The sequence below is a fragment of the Benincasa hispida genome, chromosome 2 (assembly GCF_027475165.1).
Source record: "Benincasa hispida cultivar pf3 chromosome 2, pf3_genome.v1.1, whole genome shotgun sequence".
Classification (NCBI taxonomy): domain Eukaryota; kingdom Viridiplantae; phylum Streptophyta; class Magnoliopsida; order Cucurbitales; family Cucurbitaceae; genus Benincasa; species Benincasa hispida.
In genome coordinates this window covers 13,002,606-13,022,065 of record NC_143479.1, presented here as the reverse complement: position 1 = coordinate 13,022,065, position 19,460 = coordinate 13,002,606, and the positions used below count along the sequence as shown (strand labels likewise).

The 19,460-nt window shown below is 36.9% G+C and overlaps 3 protein-coding genes and 1 non-coding gene across 5 annotated transcripts; 2 read left to right on the top strand and 2 right to left on the bottom strand.

The window, feature by feature from the left end:
- Positions 1 to 1,432: 1,432 nt before the first annotated feature.
- LOC120071366 (CBS / octicosapeptide/Phox/Bemp1 (PB1) domains-containing protein) lies at positions 1,433 to 7,100 on the top strand. Of its 2 annotated transcripts, XM_039023609.2 has the most exons (16): positions 1,433 to 1,975; positions 2,161 to 2,326; positions 2,934 to 3,102; positions 3,205 to 3,337; positions 3,439 to 3,609; positions 3,686 to 3,764; positions 3,849 to 3,962; positions 4,045 to 4,111; positions 4,373 to 4,478; positions 4,582 to 4,640; positions 5,562 to 5,671; positions 5,752 to 5,885; positions 6,210 to 6,295; positions 6,392 to 6,481; positions 6,572 to 6,743; positions 6,998 to 7,100. In XM_039023609.2, the coding sequence occupies exons 2-16, from the start codon at positions 2,196 to 2,198 to the stop codon at positions 7,012 to 7,014; spliced, it is 1,638 nt and encodes a 545-aa protein (XP_038879537.1). In that variant the 5' UTR covers positions 1,433 to 1,975; positions 2,161 to 2,195; the 3' UTR covers positions 7,015 to 7,100. The 2 variants fall into 2 exon arrangements, with proteins under 2 accessions (XP_038879537.1, XP_038879538.1); XM_039023610.2 differs by lacking the exon at positions 6,998 to 7,100 and having other exon boundaries at positions 6,572 to 6,972.
- A 1,338-nt stretch (positions 7,101 to 8,438) lies between these two features.
- Positions 8,439 to 11,075, top strand: NPC6 (non-specific phospholipase C6). The gene is made up of 3 exons (XM_039023611.2): positions 8,439 to 10,054; positions 10,219 to 10,395; positions 10,471 to 11,075. Exons 1-3 carry the CDS (start codon positions 8,971 to 8,973, stop codon positions 10,767 to 10,769), a joined length of 1,560 nt encoding a protein of 519 aa, XP_038879539.1. The 5' UTR covers positions 8,439 to 8,970; the 3' UTR covers positions 10,770 to 11,075.
- On the bottom strand, positions 11,047 to 17,583 carry LOC120071369 (mediator of RNA polymerase II transcription subunit). The gene is made up of 3 exons (XM_039023612.2): positions 16,923 to 17,583; positions 16,475 to 16,564; positions 11,047 to 11,364 (listed from the first exon to the last, which is right to left on the bottom strand). The coding sequence occupies exons 1-3, from the start codon at positions 17,325 to 17,327 to the stop codon at positions 11,266 to 11,268; spliced, it is 594 nt and encodes a 197-aa protein (XP_038879540.1). The 5' UTR covers positions 17,328 to 17,583; the 3' UTR covers positions 11,047 to 11,265.
- On the bottom strand, positions 17,525 to 17,606 carry TRNAS-UGA (transfer RNA serine (anticodon UGA)). The gene has a single exon. It is a non-coding gene; the product is annotated as a tRNA-Ser (tRNA).
- Positions 17,607 to 19,460: the final 1,854 nt, after the last annotated feature.

The window sequence follows — 19,460 nt, the reverse complement described above, 5'->3', positions numbered from 1 at the left end:
GAGTAGAACGATTGAGTATGGTCGAGTATGTTCAAGCATGATCGAGTATATTCAAGAATGATCGAGTAGTTCAAGTATGATCAAGTATGAACGATCAAGTATGATCGAGTATGATCAAGCATGATCGAATATGTTCAAGCACTGAGATGATATATGATACACGAAAGGAAAATGGCGGTGAGATACGAAACACGTTTCAAAAATGGGCCCACAAACAATTAAAATCGATGAGATGGGATAATGGGCCTCCAAACACTAAAATGATATATTAACCCATGATATACCATCTCATGTTGGGCCCTCAAACAATATTTATATGTGTATATATATCAAAACTCCTTTTCGTTTTCATAATTAAATTTCAATTTCCAATTATTCTCCTCTTCCCCTCTTAAACACCAAATCTAAATTCAAAATCAAAATATCAAATAAATCTAAATAATTCAATTAAATTCAAATTAATCAACGCGGTTTTACAATCATCTCAATTTGATTCCAAATTCATAAAATTAAAGGAAAATCAAAACTCAATAATATAAGATAATTAATTAGTTTTTTTTAAAACTCGAGACGTTACATTTAATTCTTGAAGTTTTTTATTACTAAAATTTTTAGATGGAAGAGATTGTATCGGCTCATACTTGTATTCTTCATTTCAATTCCACGATCCCGGATTTTCTCTCATTTCATTGAAGGGTTACTTATCGTATATATTTTTATTTTTGTTAATTGAGCAACAAATAAAATACACAATATAATGGCAAAAATATTTTAAGGATGTTTTAGTAAAAAAAGAAAAAAAGAAAAAAAGAAAAAAAGAAAAAAAGAAAAAAAGAAAAAAGAGTTTAAACTTGGTTAAATTAAATTTTTTCAAATTGGAGGTATAAATTATAATTGAAACCAATACATAGTATAAGAGTACTTTTTTCTACTGTTTAGCCTTTTTATTTTCATATATTGAGATTAATATAATTTGTCCTCTCACACACACATACAAACCCATTATCATATAACATGTTTTTAGATTAAACTATAAAATTTCTTCCTATAATTTGAGCTCTTGATTTTAATTTGATTGTTATAATGTTAAAAAAAACTTCTAATTATTTATATATTTTTTGGTGCAACTTATTATTTATATACGTTGTTTTTTCAGTTCAAGAAGGGAGAGATAAAATTATCGACATGATAATTAATGACTTTATGGTCACATAAACATAAATAATAGTAAATACATGGTATGTCTTTATATTGGCATGACTATGTCAGCAAGCTAGATAGTTTACATATTGCTAAGAAATTAATTAAAAAAAAAATGAAAATAGTATTATTATTTTTTCTGGCTACAATTTAAAAATATCGAATTGTAGATAGGAAATTGAAACTAACCTCAAAAATTAGAATAAAGCTTTTATAAATAAATTGATTAAATAAACGAAGGAAAATGGGAAAATCGTAACTTGAAGAGAAATCAATTTCTTTATTTAGCGCCAACCGGAAGCATTCCTCAGAAATATTATCTGTTATTTTTCAAGTTCAACTATTTCAGTTAGTTTTGTGGACGTGGAGGACTATGATTGGTCCACTCTCCCCATCCTCTTAAAAAATTCGATTTCTCCCATTTCTTTAGGTTTTCTCCTCTCCCTTCCCTCTCGTTTCGCTATCCCTTTCTTGTTCGCTCGACGGTCGGTAGTTTCTCCCGGATAATTTTTATCTTTCCGATAAGATTACCGACCGTTGCTACTCTATCTTTCTTTGAATTTTTGAAGTTTTCCGATCGATTATCGCCGTTGACCTCATTTCTCTGTTCACTTTTGGTGATTAATTTGCTCGCGCTCGCACGATTTGGGTTTAACTCTCAATATTTTGAATAATCTCTCTCTGAGGGCGTAGAATCTATGTTCAAGATTTTTCAATAGGGAAAAAAAAAAAAATTAAGGAGAGATTCAACGCTGAAGAAGAAGCGATATTTCAGGTTTTTAGATTTTCTTTTTATTTCGTTATTTCGATTCTATGCTTCAAAAACTGATAGATTGCTCATTAGAATTGAATCTTAATTGTTTACTATATTTTTTCCCGTCTGAATTGGGTTATGTTTCTTTTCTCATATTCAATTTTTTCACGTGAGATTGAACGAGCTTCGGTTGTAATGTTTTCAAGGTGTTATCTGAGATTGTGAAAACCATCGGGAAGAAATGACTAGTCAAGGCGGTTCTTCGAGAAGAAGTCTGTCCTTAACGAACATATCGTCTCAGGGCAAGAAGAAAACCCATGAGAACGGAAGCTCGGATGCACCGCGGAAGTCTCTTTCATCCTCTCGTTCATTGTAAATCGCTACTTCTAAATCCCTTCTCATCGATGCTCTCACTTATCCTTATTTTGTTATGCCTACACATACATCTTAAGTGACATGTTATTTATTTGAGTCCGTTTAGATTTTTTTTTTCGGTAAGTTTCAAAGCTGAAAGTTGAAACTTGTTTGAAGTTGCGTTTCTTCAATCAGATGATCTTCTAAAACTCTTCAAAGGTTTGCAGGAACCTTCAGAACAGCCCGGTTCCCAAATTTTTGGTGTGAAACTGCAAAATATAGTAGTTCATGTCATCAAGAATCTGTCTAGGCAAAATGGAATTGAAAATACATGAAACTCAAGTACTAATATTTCACTGCTTAACCTTTTAGAGGATTAACAGATGTACTTGAACGTTAGTATTCTGCTATATCATATGATTGCATCATGTATGCATTGTGTATATTTTCTTATTTTATCGTGGAACTTTTTGAGGGATTTCTTAATTTACTAGAATGGGAGTACTTAGCGATACCTTTCCTGGTTCAGTAACAATTTATAGGATATTTGTTGGATACAATTATTTAACTGGTAAAGTCAAGAGATATTAACCTGATTTCCATTCTCCATTTACGTTTGAAAAAGACAACTCACTGGTGAGCGTACGGTAAAACGATTGCGGCTGTCAAGAGCACTGACAGTTCCTGAAAGTACTACTGTCTCTGAGGCTTGTCGTCGGATGGCTGCTCGTAGAGTTGATGCTTTGTTACTGACTGATTCAAATGCTTTACTTTGCGGTATCCTCACAGACAAGGTTTAACATTGGCTTTCCTTTAGCCTTAAGGGTAAAAGTCCCCTTGCAACCAAAAAAAAAAAAAAAAGTTTTCTAATATATTTATGTTCCTTTTGATGGAAGGATATAGCAACAAGGGTTGTTGCTTGTGGCATTAATCTTGATGAAACACCTGTATCCAAAGTTATGACGAGGAATCCAGTTTTTGTTCTTTCTGATACCCTAGCCGTGGAAGCCCTCCAGAAGATGGTTCAAGGTTCGTATGATTCTGACAAGCACATTCACATTTTAATGTGCCGTGCTGTTTGGTACATGGTAGTGATTCTTGCTATGTGGGTCTGATATGTGTGTCTACAGGAAAATTTAGACATTTGCCTGTAGTTGAGAACGGGGAGGTCATTGCATTACTTGATATTGCAAAATGTTTATATGATGCTATTGCACGAATGGAAAGAGCAGCTGAAAAAGGAAAGGCTATTGCTGCAGCAGTTGAAGGTGTTGAAAAAAGTTGGGGAACCTCTGTTTCTGGTTAGTGGACTGTCATTTCCAATGGTATTAATACCTTCCAAAAACAACTCTAATTTGTGCTAACATTGATGACCAGGTCCTAATACATTTATCGAGACACTTCGAGAGCGTATGTTCAGACCATCTCTGTCTACTATAATCCCAGAGAATTTAAAGTAGGTAATACTTTTCTTGCGTGAAAGATATTTGGTCTTTAATGTTATCTGCATCGCATCTTTTATTGATGTTCCATTTTCCAGGATTGTTACAGTTCCACCAACAGAAACAGTTTTGATGGCCACGAAAAAGATGCTAGAACTTCGAGTGAGTTCTGCAGTTGTGACAGTTGATAACAAGCCACAAGGAATTCTCACGTGAGTACCATCATAAGTCTTCTGGACTTAGGATTTTATACTTGGATAAAATTTCACGTATCCTGTATTTAATATTTTTCAGGTCAAAGGATATTTTGATGCGATTAATAGCGCAAAATCTTCCACCAGAATCCACACTTGTGGAGAAGGTAATTTCTTTCAGCTAGCATGAAGTATAAAGGATAGTGCATTGCCTCCCCTCCTGTCTGTGCAGTTCTATTGGTTAAATTGAAAGGGGGCGCTGGTTTAGATTGGGGTTTGGGGCAGAGATAAATATGACAGAAATTGCAAGAAGATTAGATATTGGAGAAACACTACTCTGTATCATGTAAATTTTGTTTTAATCTCTTTGACGATGCAAGATATGTGTTCTTCAGAACTGAATATCACCTCTCTGTTTCATGTTTTAGGTCATGACTCCAAATCCTGAATGTGCATCAATTGATACACCAATAGTTGACGCTCTGCACACTATGCATGATGGAAAATTTTTGCATCTTCCAGTGGTAGATAGAGGTAACGTTTGTGTAATTGTAAATCCTAGGAACAAGAAAAGGTTTCATCTGTGAACATAAGCCTGTCATCTTTATTTCTGATGCTGATAGTTAATTGGCTGCAGATGGAAATGTTGTTGCTGTAGTTGATGTAATACATATCACCCATGCTGCTGTTGCTACGGTGAGTCCATTAATTTTTGGAACCTTATATTTGTTAGAACTGTTTGACTTTGCTTCTTGTTATTGCAAAAATAAAAGATATACTATGTTCGTGCTATATCACTTTCAAAGGGCTATTAACATATTACTGGAAGTGTAATGTCCAGATTATTAATCATGTTTTCCATGATAAGATTTGGAATTTGAGATCAGTGGTGTTGCTAGTTTCCGAATGGAACAGTTCTGATATACCAGTGAGCAGTGTAGTTTGAATAGTTAAGTTGGTATGGGTAAATATTAGACCTTCTGAATGTTCTTTGAGAAATTTTCTATATTATGTTGCTATAAGAATTGCTCTCATATATGTAGCAACTCAATGCCTTTCCATATATTATTTTTGTATTTAAATAGTCTTATTTTTTTTTTTACTCCTATAGTGTTTGCTGTGCTCTTTAATTTTAAGCTTAGTCAACTAAAATCGTCAAGATTCCCCCTCTAATTTCTTATGTTCTGCGCAAGCTCTAGCTATCACAATCTCCTCTTCCAGTTCGAAATCTTTGTAGTATGAAGGCTATGTTTTTCGCTTCTCTGAATTTTTTGATTTACAGCCTCAAGGGTTCGTTATATTGGTAAATATGTTATAGGCTCAAGGATTTAACCTAGTAGTCTAGTGTTAAGACCCTGTCAGCCATCTACTTTGAGTTTAACCTTGTGAACATTGATGGGTGAGGATTTTTAGGACTGACATACAAAACATTTGTGGACTCATTTAAAGTCATAAACCAATGAGCGTCTGGCAGGGAGAAGAAATATTTAAATTTTTAGAAATTAATATAGAATATTAGTTGTGCTTTGAACAACGTACTTAAATTTATTGGAGCTCTTTAATCTGTGATTGTGATTTGTGAAGATTCACGTGACTTGTGCATTCCTTCGTGATTAGGTTGGAAATGCATCTGGAGTTAGCAACGAGGCTGCAAGTTCCATGATGCAGAAATTTTGGGATTCTGCCATGGCCTTATCACCAAATGATGATGACGATGAATTGCATAGGTTGTGACTGTCAAATAGTTATGCGCTTACATTTTTGCTGCAGTTATTTAGTTATCTCACACGTTTGTGTGATATCTCAGTGAAGGTTCAATGAAATTGGCTTCCGAGGAAACGGATACTGGAAGAACTCTTCCCTTTCCATCATCTGGAATGTCAAATACTTTTTCTTTTAAACTTGAAGATAGGAAGGGCCGGATGCATCGATTTTCTTGTGGTACGTTTCTCATTCTATTTTCATTATCATCAATCCAAATGTGCAAGTTATGGATGTATTTTCATGGCTCTTTGTGGCACTTGATTATTCCCAAATGCCAAATAAGGTTACATTATCTGTATTTTAGTAATCAACTTTGATTGGCAAGACCGTGATGGATGGCTAAACATGTTTTCCCAGAGCGATAATGGCTAGAAACAAACATTATTCCTTTTGTTCCTTCGTGTCTTTGTAGCTAGCTTTCCACATTCATTGTTAATATCAACATTAACATCCATTTAAGTGGGGCTGACTGGATTTCTTTGTCGTTTTATCTGAGATAAGATACTCGGAGTTTAACAGATGTTATAACAGCAATCCTTCAGAGAATTGGCGAAGATATTGACCGCAACAAACTGCCTCAGATTTTGGTATGCACTCGGACCCATATTACCGGTCTCTTTATTTGGCTTCACAATTTTGAGTTTCCTAAATAACAGAACTTATTGATGGCCCACATTTTGTAGTATGAAGATGAAGACCACGATAAAGTTGTTCTAGGATCAGACAGTGATCTTGCAGCAGCTGTAGAGCACGCAAGGTTGGCTGGGTGGAAGGTACTGTATTGGATCATTATTTGTGAATGACAATTTATCGAAGAAAAGAAATGGTTCAACTGAAGAAAAAGACATGTTGGTTTTGCACAGGGTCTGAGATTGCATTTGGAATATCCAGGAAGTCATGGTCGTAGAAGGGGTTCTGGTGCAGCAAATATGGATTATGCTCAAAGAGACGCATGGGCGTCGGCGTACAGTGCAGTTGCAGCTGGAGCCGCACTTGTTGCCGGGTTAGGCGTGTTAGCATACCTGAGAAGATCTGGTAATTAATCAATAAAATTCATACACATTTTATTCAATGATTATGGTCCGAGTAACCTCCGAAAGGAGGACCCCTTTGTTGGGACCGGTTGGAATAGCATCGGTGCTTGTGCTTATAATCTGTTTTTCATTGGAAAAGTCATAATTTTATGAAGGAAAAGTTAAAATTTTGGGATTGTTGATTTGATGCATGAAAGAAATGCATTCCATTCCATTTGCTGCTGCCAGAATTGATATGTGTTAATGTTTCTGAAGGTTTTGCAGCTCCATGAATTCGTGATCTTGTGTATGTGAATCAACTTTCTACACTCCATTCATAATTATATAGTCTCAGCAGTACACTGCTTGCTTGATTTTCTATATGATTGTTGATGTAATACACAAAACAAATGAGAAAAAAAAAAGAAGCAAAAAAAGAAGGGAAAAAAAAAGTTGATGATCGATGTCATTACGCACTTAGGGCCACAATGGCTGAAGAAATATGATTACTTCTGTCGGTGCTTTGGTGTGAAGGGCCCTCTGTTTTTACTGCTTTTTAACTTTTTATTGTCTTGGATAAGACAAATTTTGTGAATGGCATCGTCACTAACTTTAACCAAGTTCGGTATATATATATATATATATATATTTATGAATTTTATGAAAATTACTGTTAATTGTACTTCCCAAAACGTAAAAAAAAAAAAGAACTCCCATGAACCCATTGTCGGTCCTGATAATAAATAATTATTAGCATTTAAGGAAATATTTGCAATAAGCAAATTATTATACAATATATTTTATACTTCAAGAGGGTTTTTTTTTTCTCTTAAATAGAAAAAATTTAGGCGATAGCAAAAACCAACAAAGTTGTGTCATGTAGGGAAAGGTGTCACGGAGTGTTCACACGTTGCTATTTTGTACATTTGTGGTTTGGCAAATCCAAAAGCAAAGCCTAAGCACAGCCTGCGGCATGATTTGATTCACATGCGTATTGAATTGATTTTTTTTTTTAATAAAATCTTTTAATAGTAAAATACGACAAAATTTGCGACCAAGTTCAGCCAATTACTCTGGTTTCTGATTTCTGTAATGTAAAATTAAGACAAAAAGTCTCACCAACGTTTGTTTGGAACTTGAATATTTGACTCTAGCGAAGAGTAAAAAGAGAGTAAAAACAAATGAAGCTCAACAAAGAAAACTCATAACTGGGTGTTTTGGTGTTGGTAGATTGAGATTCTATAAATGAAGGAATTCTAAGATGCCATGTGATAGTGATAGTGGGAGGGAGGGGCGGTTTTGGTTTGAGAGTGATGGGAACAATTTTAAAGAAGTGAGAAAGTGGCATTGGCTGCACTGATTTGCTGAAATAAAAAAGAAGAAAAAAAAGTTAACCATTATCTCCAACTTAAAGCTTGAAAAGTGACTCAAGCTGGGAGTGGTGCAGTAATGATGCAAAATAAAAAAAGAACAAAGTTATTCTCCACTCTTTTAGCTTTTGATTCCTCGTTGCTCCATGATTTGCGTTGGTTAGGTCAAGAGATAAGAGTGATTTATTTCAAGAGACTTTAGTTTTTAGGAAACGCAATTGAATTTATACAATTTGTACAAATTCAAAAAAGTTATAGTATATCTTATAGGGTTGATTGGGACCTCTAAGTTTTCTCTATACTCCAGTGGTATCCCAACTCCAAAATAATTAAAATACTGACTTTTTTCTTTTTTGAAAATAAATAAATAAATAATATGACGTTTTCTTTACAATATGTGGAGTAATCCCAACTTCCGTTTGTAAGTCTAATTTGAGTGGTTATTTGAATTAAATTATCATTCAGTACCTTTTGAAAAATGTATGAAGAAATTAAATTATAGAAATTCATTAGGAAACTGTAACCGCAAATGCGATCGAGAAGGATTAGATTATTAACAAAAACAATGGCAGAGACCCAATTTTCAAATTTTGCGCTTCACCTTTTATTGATTCCTTACTTTAACTGCACTGTTTCTGAAACGCGCAAGACCAGAAACTTCTTCTTCCTCTCTCTCTGCTACACTCCACTCTTAGCTTCTCTCTCTCTCTCTTAAGTCACAGCCAGAGGATTTTGCCTTTTTTTAAAGTGGGGTTTCTCTGTAACATTCTCATCCACAATCCAATTTCCCCATTTTTAAATGCTCTTTTGGAATCTCAAGAGTAAATTTGGCAGAGTTATCTTCTTCTATTTTGCTTCCCACTGCTCGCAGTGATAACAATGAGAGGACGACGAGGCAATTTCCCATTTCATTTGCCTTCCATTTTCTTCCTTCTTCTCACTCTCTCATGGGTTCCTCGACCCAGTTTCCAGCAGCAACCCATCAAAACCGTGGTGGTTTTGGTTATGGAGAATCGTTCCTTCGATCACATGATTGGATGGATGAAGAAATACATCAACCCAAAAATCAATGGCGTCACTGGAGACGAATGCAACCCTGTTTCAACAAAGAATCCCAACCCTGAAACGATTTGCTTCTCTGATGATGCCGAGTTTGTAGATCCGGATCCGGGCCATTCATTTGAAGACGTGTTGCAGCAGGTATTTGGCTCTAATTCCATTCCTTCCATGTCTGGCTTTGTGGAACAGGCTCTTTCAATGTCACCAAATCTCTCTGAAACTGTCATGAAAGGCTTCAAGCCTGAAGCTGTGCCCATTTATGGAGCTTTAGTTCGTGAATTTGCAGTGTTTGATAGGTGGTTCTCTTCAATTCCTGGCCCAACTCAACCAAATAGACTCTTTGTTTATTCTGCAACTTCTCATGGTTCAACAAGCCATGTGAAGAAGCAATTAGCTATGGGTTATCCCCAGAAAACCATTTTTGATTCACTACATGAGAATGGTATCAACTTTGGAATTTACTTCCAGAACATACCCACTACTCTGTTCTATAGAAACTTGAGGAAATTGAAGTACATTTTCAAGTTTCATCAGTATGATTTGAAGTTCAAAAAGGATGCTAGAAATGGAAAACTCCCCAGCTTAACTGTGATTGAGCCACGGTATTTTGATCTTGTGGGAATGCCTGCAAATGATGATCATCCATCTCATGATGTTGCAAATGGGCAAAAGCTAGTGAAAGAGGTTTACGAGACTCTGAGGGCTAGCCCACAGTGGAATGAAACCCTTTTGATAATAACTTACGATGAGCATGGTGGATTTTTTGACCATGTCAAGACTCCTTTTGTCAATGTCCCTAATCCTGATGGAAACACTGGCCCTGCTCCTTATTTCTTCAAGTTCGATAGGCTTGGAGTTCGTGTGCCAACAATCATGGTCTCGCCTTGGATTAAGAAAGGAACTGGTAAGATAAGTTTTTCTTGAAAATGGAACCTTCTAGTCATCTCTTAACATAAGCAAAGTATACTCACAAATGGCCTATGTATTAAACTCAGAGTTGATGAGTTGATTGTTTGGCTATTTCTTCTTCTGGGGTGTGTTTATAGCTCTAAATCTCTGTTTTTGCAGTAATAAGCAGTCCAAAGGGTCCAACTTCAAACTCTGAGTTTGAGCATTCCTCAATCCCTGCTACCATAAAGAAAATATTCAATCTCCCCTCTAACTTCCTGACTCACAGAGATGCTTGGGCCGGGACATTCGAGGACATTGTTGATCAGCTAAACTCGCCACGAACCGACTGCCCAGGTATCATCAATCTCTATCGACATTTTCCCAATTTAAATTATATTTTGTTGTTAATTTCCCGTACACTTGTTGCAGTAACCTTGCCTGAAGTGACACCTTTGAGGAAGACAGAAGCAAATGAAAACAGTGGATTATCTGAGTTTCAGAGCGAGGTTGTACAGTTAGCTGCTGTTCTGAACGGCGACCATTTCCTGAGTAGTTTCCCTAATGAAATAAGCGAGAAGATGACGGTGAAGGAAGCACACGATTACACTAGAGGAGCTGTTTCAAGGTTCATCAGAGCAAGCAAAGAGGCCATCAAGTTGGGTGCTGATGAATCTGCCATTGTGGATATGAGATCTTCCCTTACTACAAGATCATCAATCCACAACTGAAAGCATTCATCGAGGGTATAAAACCTACACGGCTACATGAATTCTTATCCCTTACAAGCTAGATTTTAGGAGTTGAGAGCAAGTGTAACTATGTTTCATACGCTGAAGCTATATTGTTGTTTTTGTGTGCATTCACGTGTATTAAAGAGTGTCTAAAGGGTTTTTGTAGATGACTTGTAAGAAAAACTCAAGTAATCACTACTCACTAGTGCGTTCATTATAAGAGTTAACAGATTTTCTAAGTTGTATTGTCAACTCCCATACTGTAGCTCCTAAATGGGAAAATCGAACATTTTATTCGTGGCACTTGATTTATCAGAGCCTTCCTCTATATTAACAATCTAGTGACAATGGCAAATGTATAATCACTACTTTCATTGAAGATATGTAAAGATACGTTCTAATAACAGCTCATTTTTTTTCAAGAAACAGAGCATCACAATTTTAAATTTCAACAGCTCAATTAGTGAGGGGACTCGAGGCTAGTCACGTTTTTTCAGACAGAACAAGGACTTTGCCATGTAGATACATCTGCAACAAGATCTCGTAGTTGATCTATCAGAAGCTTGATATGCAAATTCTTAACTACAAGTTCCTGCAAAGACACCGCAGATAGGACCCATATAAGAACTAGTAGTTGAAGGGAAAATAAAATGTCACTTCAAGGACCTTAACAAAGGATAAAAATAAGACGAAGGAAGAAGCATATTATCTATAATATCTATATGATGTATCCTCCATAATGTTGTTAGTTACAATATTTGATTTTCTCAATCGTCTTCTTAGTTTCAAAATCTTTCCTTAGATTAATACTGGGATAAAACAAATAAGAAGATAAATAGAATTGTTGTCTTGATGGTGTAAACCAAAACTCTAATTTTTTAATCAATATCCATTCCCTTTAAATGAGGGAGAGAGATGTTTTATTTATAGAAAAATTGATTACAAGTAGGCTGAATAACAAATAACTAACTATTTACTAACTTTTATTCTAACTCCCTTACATTGATTCTCGGTACACTATATTCCACCCCCTTAAAATTCAGACTCGACCTTGAGGCTATCAAGAAGTTAATTGGAATTCATCAGGGACAAAGTCCTTTCAAATCTGCTACACTGAATACTGGATTGATGTGAATGTCAACCGGTAGCTCAATGCGATAAGCATTCGAACCATATTTTTGTATGATTTTAAAAGGCCCAAATTGTCTATCTTTCAGCTTGTTGTAAGTTCCCGTTGGGAATCTTATCTTACGTAGGTGGATCATTACAAGGTCCTCTTCTTTGAAATTGACTTCTCTCCTTGATTTGTCTTTAGTTTCCTTGTAAGACTCCGTGGTCTTCTCTAAATGGTCATGAATTTCTCAATGCAATTCTTCTATTCTTTCAATCATACTTTCAGCTTCAAGAATAATATCTACAGAAGAAGGTAAATTGGCAAGATCAAATGTGAGTCTAGGAGGTTGAGTGTATACTACTTCGAAGGGGCATTTTCCTGTTGATCTATTCTTCATATTATTGAAAGCAAACTCCACTTGAGCAAGAGACAAATCCCATTGCTTTGGTCATGAACCACTTAAACATCATATAAGATTTCCTAATGTTCTATTGATTACTTTAGTTTGGCCGTCGATTGGATACTAATTCAAACGTTTTGTCTTGGTCAAAATGCCCTGCTAAACCTCTGGAGTGAGCTTCTTTTAAGAGGGCTCTCGAAGAGATGTATAAGGAATACACAACTGCTCTCCTTTGAATAAGAAATCGTCCATAATAAGAAAGTCTTCAGCATTCAAGAAATTAGTACACTAGTACCAAGTATCAGCAAAGCCTTGATCATTTTCATATAATTCTGTTAGGTGAGAAAATGTAGTTACTTCTGTAGCTAAAGTAGTTAGAATCAACCATTTTCTACTAAGAGCATTAGCAACCTTATTCTCTTAGCCTGATTGATGTTTGATCACGAATTCAAATCTTTGTATAAACAAAATCTATCGTGCACGTATACGGACAATATTCTCTTGATATTATAAGTATTTGAGTGAAAAGTGGTCTATGATTAGGAGAAACTCCTTGGGTAGAAGATAATGCTCCCCATTGTTTGAGAGCACGAACAAGAGCATATAATTCCTGCTCATATGTACTCCATTTTTGCCTTGAAGGATTGAGTTTTTAACTAAAATACTCAAGTGGGTGGCCTTGTTGAGATAGGACAGCTCCAATACCGGAAGTACAAGCATCCATTGCCACTTCGAAAGGTAAGGAGAAGTCTGGTAGTTTCAAAACATGGCTGCTGCTCAGTTTGTTCTTGGTGTTTTCAAAGCTGTTTTGTTGTTTTGGGCCGCAAGTGAAGCTCCCATTCTTTAGACAATCAGTCAAGGGTACTGTCGTAGAGTTAAAGTTCTTGATAAATTTCCTATAAAAGGCGGTCAAGCCAAGGAATGCTTGGACATCTTTCACAAAATTGGGGTGGGCCATTGAGTGACAGCTTAATTCTTTGGATCGATTCTGATTTGACTGTGGCCTATTAGGAAGACTTTCTTTCCTAAGAAAGCGACGCTTCTTGTGATTGATATATAATTTTTCTGTTGTCAAAACTTGAAACAATTTGTGAAGATGTTGTAAGTTCTACTTAATGCTCTTGCTATAAACCAAGATATCGTCAAAGTATACTACAATGAATTTATTAAGAAAATAGTGTAATACTTGGTTCATGAATCACATAAATGTGCTAGGAGCATCCGAAAGACTGAATGACATAACAAGCCATTCAAAAAGTCCCTCATTGGTCTTGAAGGCAGTCTTCCACTCATCACCCGGTCTTATTCTTATTTGATGGTAATCACTCTTCAAATCAACTTTTGAAAAAATCACTGCCCCTCCAAGTTGATCAAGTAGGTCACTGTTTCTTGGAATTGGAAAACGATATTTCACTATGATTTGGTTGATTGCTCGGCTATATACACACATTCTCCAACTTCCATCTTACTTTAGACTAAATAGAGCGGGCACTGAACATGGACTCAAGCTTGGTTTGATGTGGCCTTTCTTTAGGAGCTCTTCAATATGTTGATGCAAAATTTTGTACTCCTTTGGGCTCATTCGATAATGAGGAAGGTGTGGTAACGTTGCTCCCAGAATTAGATCAATATGGTGTTGGATATTCCTCAAGGGTGGTAGTTCCTCGGTTCATCTTTTAGATGAGGAAATTCATCAAAAAGTTTCTATATTTCGAGAGGGAGGCACCTCACCATTTTGAGTGTCTTTGGACTTTTCAGCAACTACAAGTCCTAAGACAACGGCCTCTCTTTCCTTCATCAAGCTTCTGCACTGATTGTGGTAAAATGGTAGTTGCTGTCCTCTTTTTTCTGTTTAACTCCCTCATTATTCTTCTTACTCGATGGAAGTAGAACTACTTTCTTGCCCATCCAAAGGAATTCGTAAGTATTTTCTCTCCCCTTGTGCAAGACTCGAGTATCATATTTCCATGGTCTTCCTAAGAGTATGTGACAAACATCCATTTCGAGGATGTCACATTCTATTTGGTCTTTATAACTACTGTCAATTCAAAGAGGGATGGTACAGATTTCACTTGGGCTTTGTCGCTTTTTTTCACCCAACCAATCTTATAGGGGTTTGGATGAGCTTCCACCTTAAGATTCAAGGTTGCCCACTAACTTCTTGGAGACAAAATTTTCGCTACTTCCACTGTCAATAATGACATTGCATACTGTCATTAATTGTACACCGTGTTTTGAAGAGGCAATGTCTTTTAGGGTTTGAGTCTCCTTTGGGAGTGATTAGCATCCTTTAGAGAACACAAGATACCCCATCTCCATCACCGGTTCAATGAGTTCTGTTTCTTCTTCTTCTTCACTTTGTTCAGTCAGGACTTCTCCATCTCCTTCTTCCATGTAAGCTACTGTCTTTCTGTGTGGCCATTCATTAGATAAGTGACCAACTTGGACACATTGGAAGCACTTACCCAAAAAGGGTCGATTATATGAGTTTTGAATTTTCTTCTTGGTTGTTTCTGTGGACTTTTCTGTCATTCCCTCCGAGCCATCTTTCTCTTTTTCTTTGGCCGAGGACATGGAAGATGGTTGATTAATGATTTTGGATGAGGAAGTTACTTTCTTGCTTGAAGATGTCTCCCACAGGTTCTTTCTCGAAAATTTCTTAGATCGCATTTCATTAAGTTCCTCCAAGTCTTGGCAAATGCAATCACATCAGTCAACACATTAAATTGTTGAAGTTTCACCTTCTCTTTGATGTCCATACGCAAACCTCCAACGAATCTTGCAATCAAGAGTTGTTCATTTTCAGCCAAATTGGTTCTTACCCCAAACAATGGAACTCTTCCTCGAAATCAACCACTGATCGAGAGCCTTGTCTACAATTTTGATATTGTTTGTATAAGGTATGCTCATAATTTGGAGGAAGAAACCTCTCCTTCATCAACTTCTTCATCTTCTCCCACGTTTGAATAGGTCTCTTGCCTTGTCGTTGACGCTTTCCCTCCAATTGATCCCACCATGCGGATGCACCCCCCTTCAATTTAAAAACTACTAATCGTACCTTCTTGTGCTACGGAGTATTCATATAATCGAAGAAGTTTTCCGTGTTCTTGATCCAATCAAGAAATGCATCTATATCACGCTTACCATTGTAAAATGGTAAGTCTATCTTCATCTTAAAATCATAAAAATCTCCCTGAGCGCCTTCTCGACCTCTTCTTGCATCAAAATACTCTTATTCTAAGTGATCCTCGCTCGAAGAACTCCAATCTTGAAATTCTTGATGCCTTTCTTGCACCATCGAGCATCTTCTTGGTTCTTCTTGGAGCGGTCTATGGATTCTTGGACCTTGTTCTTGAAAGTTCTCTTGATGGAACTGGAAATTTCTTCGACCTCCAACGCCACTTCTTCCTCTTCTCCTTCCCCAAATTTGATTGAAAACTGGAGCTTCTTCCCCAACTTTGGCTGGTGCCAACATTGCATTCATTCTTCTCATGATCATTGCCATAGATTCTTGAAGATTATTCAGCGTTCCTTGGATTCCTTCCAAGGTGCTTTTCACGAACAACAAGCATCGCGTGGTGGATCTTGGAGAGAGGGTGGGGGTGTCTTCCACCTCTTGAACTAGCGCTAGAGCATCATCTCTGCCTCTTGGATGCACGTGTCTTCCTCCCACCGTTCATCCGAGGATGTTGCTGCTCTGATACCACTTTGGTGTAAACCAAAACTCTAATTTTTGAATCAATGTCAATTCTCTCCAAATGAGAGAGAGAAGTGTTTTATTAATAGGAAAATTGATTACAAGTAGGTTGAATAATAGTTAACTAACAAGTAACTAACTGTTTACTAACTTTTATTTTAACTCCCTTACATTGATTCTCGGTACACCCCTTGAATTCTTTTAAAAGCTTAGCTTCTTAGTTTCAGCAATATTTGTATATATTATAATAAATCTTACTAGAGATATATCTAGAAGTAACAATACATCGTTCGTCGTTGAAGCTAAGTAGACTTCAAAGTCTTAATAAGTAAATTATTTCCAGAAGTATTTGGTTCCTTCACGAAATCTAAGCCTGAAAATTCTAACAGGTGGTAATTCAATGAAAGGAAGTGTTCAGGTGCATCCAAAATGTCTTGAAGAAAAAATAAATTACCGACATGAATTCACAAGATGAAGATACAATAAAATACCTTTCTGAGACTAGAGAGGTGTTGTTCCAACTTATCAATTTCAGATTGGTCTGCAGGCGAACCACTCGTACCCGATTCATATGCTGTTGCCTATCAATGAACACGAGTCTCTGGTTAGAATCACTTAATCCGCATAAGTGGATAACAAGTCGATGCAGTTAGCAATGTATCAAATTCATAGTACATGAAGTAAGTCCGCGCATCAATCAGCAGTAGTGAAAATGAAAACCAGATCAAATGTAGCATCTGCAATCTACAAATTCAGGAAGAATTTTATGCTTTCGTTTGAAATTGAGTACGAAAATTCCATGTTCCAGACATTTCATGCTTTCAACAAAGCATTTTGTACCGTGGGGGAATCCAAAAAAAAAATAAAATAAAATTCGAAATGAGAGACACTGGCTAATGAACTTAGATGAAGAATTGGAAGATCAATCAGTAATTTTACCTTCTGAGAATTGGGAATTGCAGCAAGAATAGCACGAAGTGCAAGGACTGAATTCTTGTAGCGAACACGGGCCTCCTCAAGGGCTCCCCCACTACCGCTGCCTCCGCCACTGCTGGAGTCGGTATGATGGCTAGTGCTTTCGGAACTTGCGTCGCCGTTTACAACTCCATTAACAGAATGCGAAGATGGACCATTTGGGCTGGCGATTGCTAAACCAGAAGTAGCCGTTGTTACCGTTGAAGAAGTGGTGGACCATAATGTGGGATTGCAGAGCTCATCATTCATGGAGTAGAGGATCTGGAAAGCGGATTCTATGGTTTCTTCAAGATGCTTGATGCCCTCCATTGCAAGCTCTTGAGTTGTCTGGGGAAGAGCTAAAACATTAGTGGGCTTCTCTTCCATCATATTATTCCAGAAGAAAAAACAGATGCTCCTGTGTTGCGAATGCAATCGGCAATAAACCGAATTTGTAAAAAGAGAGTTCGAGATCTTTTAAATCCCCAATTCCAACTTCCAGTCACACATCTGATGTTCATTAAACCCTAGACCTCATTTGTAATCGAGAAACCCAGAAGGGGGAAAAAAATGAAATTATAAAGAATCGTCGATAGCAGGGTTCGAACCTGCGCGGGCGAAGCCCAACAGATTTCAAGTCTGTCTCCTTAACCACTCGGACATATCGACTTGTTGAGCATTTTGTCAATTAATAGATAAAAAACCTAAATGAACCATATGCACAGCGTTAAATTAAAAGCAAACACAGGCCGTTAAGGTAGATATACATAATTGTCTAAAGTTTGAATTCTATCCTTGGTGTAATAAAAAATAATAATAATAATAATCTATCCTTGGCATGTTGTCGGATTTGAAAAAAAGACTATATGAATACATGTTTAGTCAATATTAACCATTAAGACTTTGTTTGCTAACAATTTCACCTTTTTAAAAAGCTTATGTTTGTTTCATCCTGTTAGATGCAGATGTCGAAAAGTTGTATCGTCGTGGAATAACCATTTCCCTCAAGAAATTTTGGTACAACCTCGGTGCCAATCGCTACTGTCGGTTGCTCCCAAAGTTTAAACACAACTTTTATACTTCAGGCAAGCACTCGTAGGAAAATGGATTGGAATCAAGACAATGCTTTGAACAGATAAAGTGAAGATCGAAAATCAGAATACAAATAGATGGATTATAGATCTCTTACCATGGGTTTATGAGGAAGAAGAAAAATACAATACAACTAGCGTTGAATGGGAAGAAAACAGTCAAAATAATGAATCTCATTTAATATTCAAATATTTATTTATTTTTTTATAATAAAATCAGTTTAAAAAAAAGTTATACGCAGGCGCAATTACCTAAACCCGCCCATTCGATCAGACGAACGATGATGGCGGTGGCACACGTGAGTGGTGAAAGGGTTATATTTCCACCGTGACCACACTTTGGAATCACCTCTAACATGTCTTGGTATCTATACCTTTTAGGCATTGTTTAATTCTCCAATGTGGGACAACATTCTCCCATTTCCTTTTAACTTTTGCTATGGGCCTAAGCCCAAAAGTCATTTCCAATAATCTCCCACAAATGACTGCTACAGCAAGATTAAAAAAAAACAAATTATTTGAAGATACTGTTCTGAGCAAAGATAGAAGATCAAACTTAAACACCAATTTCTAATGATTTGAATTGCTGTATAGTGAAGTAGGGCAACAACTTCACTAGAATTATGAGGGCTATTAAGTAAAATATGCGACAAATATGTTAGGAATTCATGAGAAAACGAGTTGGCGTCGATCGACATTAAGAATCTCAGCTAACCTACTATTATGCGTTATTATGCGTTCAATTGTTTATTTTTGTAGCAACCGCAGAAATCGATCGCATACGCAGGATCCAGGTTATCGCGGAGACGATCGCATGCGCGATCGCATATGCTCGACGCATAGATGTGCACCCATCTACCACATGCGTCCATCACATGGATGTTGCGGCCATCAACCGCATGCGTCCATCACATAGAAGTTGCGGCCGTCAAGCGAATGCGGTCATCGCAAAGAGATTACAGCTACAGATAATAACCATAATAGAGGGGCAACCGCAAGGTTGGTGAAATGCAAACATGGACGCATACCTTGAGAGTATCAAAAGGTGATGTTGACATTTCACCTACCACGCCGTTAGCAGCAGAGATTTAGAAAAGAACCATCATGCCGCGAGTGTCAAATTCAGAGCAGGTCCATTATTGTTGTCGGCGATCAAGCTCTATAAATAGAGGCCGTTGAGCAGAATTTTAAATTATCCAAGGTTTTTCGCCTGAGACTCCCCGCCTTAGAGCGGATCCTTATGATCTAGATCAAAGTGTGAGAAGATAGCTTGAGAGTTCTTCATCTCCTTCATCCATTCCGAGTGATGACCAGAGCCTTCGTTGGAGTTAGAGCTCGAGAGAGTCGACTCCATCGCTCATCCATGGCACCACCGGCAGCCTTGACTCACATCTGTTGGAAGCAAGACATTGTTTCCAGTTGGTCCTTCCAT

What these genes read in the sequence shown, in the direction of transcription:
- LOC120071366 (XM_039023609.2), top strand. Translation starts at nt 2,196, where the DNA reads ATGACTAGTCAAGGCGGTTCTTCGAGAAGAAGTCTGTCCTTAACGAAC. An exon ending in GCGGTATCCTCACAGACAAG is followed by an intron (nt 3,103 to 3,204) that starts GTTTAACATTGG and finishes TTTTGATGGAAG; the next exon opens with GATATAGCAACAAGGGTTGT. An exon ending in GATGCATCGATTTTCTTGTG is followed by an intron (nt 5,886 to 6,209) that starts GTACGTTTCTCA and finishes ATCTGAGATAAG; the next exon opens with ATACTCGGAGTTTAACAGAT.
- NPC6 (XM_039023611.2), top strand. Translation starts at nt 8,971, where the DNA reads ATGAGAGGACGACGAGGCAATTTCCCATTTCATTTGCCTTCCATTTTC. An exon ending in TTGGATTAAGAAAGGAACTG is followed by an intron (nt 10,055 to 10,218) that starts GTAAGATAAGTT and finishes CTGTTTTTGCAG; the next exon opens with TAATAAGCAGTCCAAAGGGT. An exon ending in GCCACGAACCGACTGCCCAG is followed by an intron (nt 10,396 to 10,470) that starts GTATCATCAATC and finishes CACTTGTTGCAG; the next exon opens with TAACCTTGCCTGAAGTGACA.
- LOC120071369 (XM_039023612.2), bottom strand. Translation starts at nt 17,327, where the DNA reads ATGATGGAAGAGAAGCCCACTAATGTTTTAGCTCTTCCCCAGACAACT. An exon ending in CAATTCCCAATTCTCAGAAG is followed by an intron (nt 16,565 to 16,922) that starts GTAAAATTACTG and finishes GTTCATTGATAG; the next exon opens with GCAACAGCATATGAATCGGG. An exon ending in ACCTCTCTAGTCTCAGAAAG is followed by an intron (nt 11,365 to 16,474) that starts GTATTTTATTGT and finishes GTGTCTTTGCAG; the next exon opens with GAACTTGTAGTTAAGAATTT.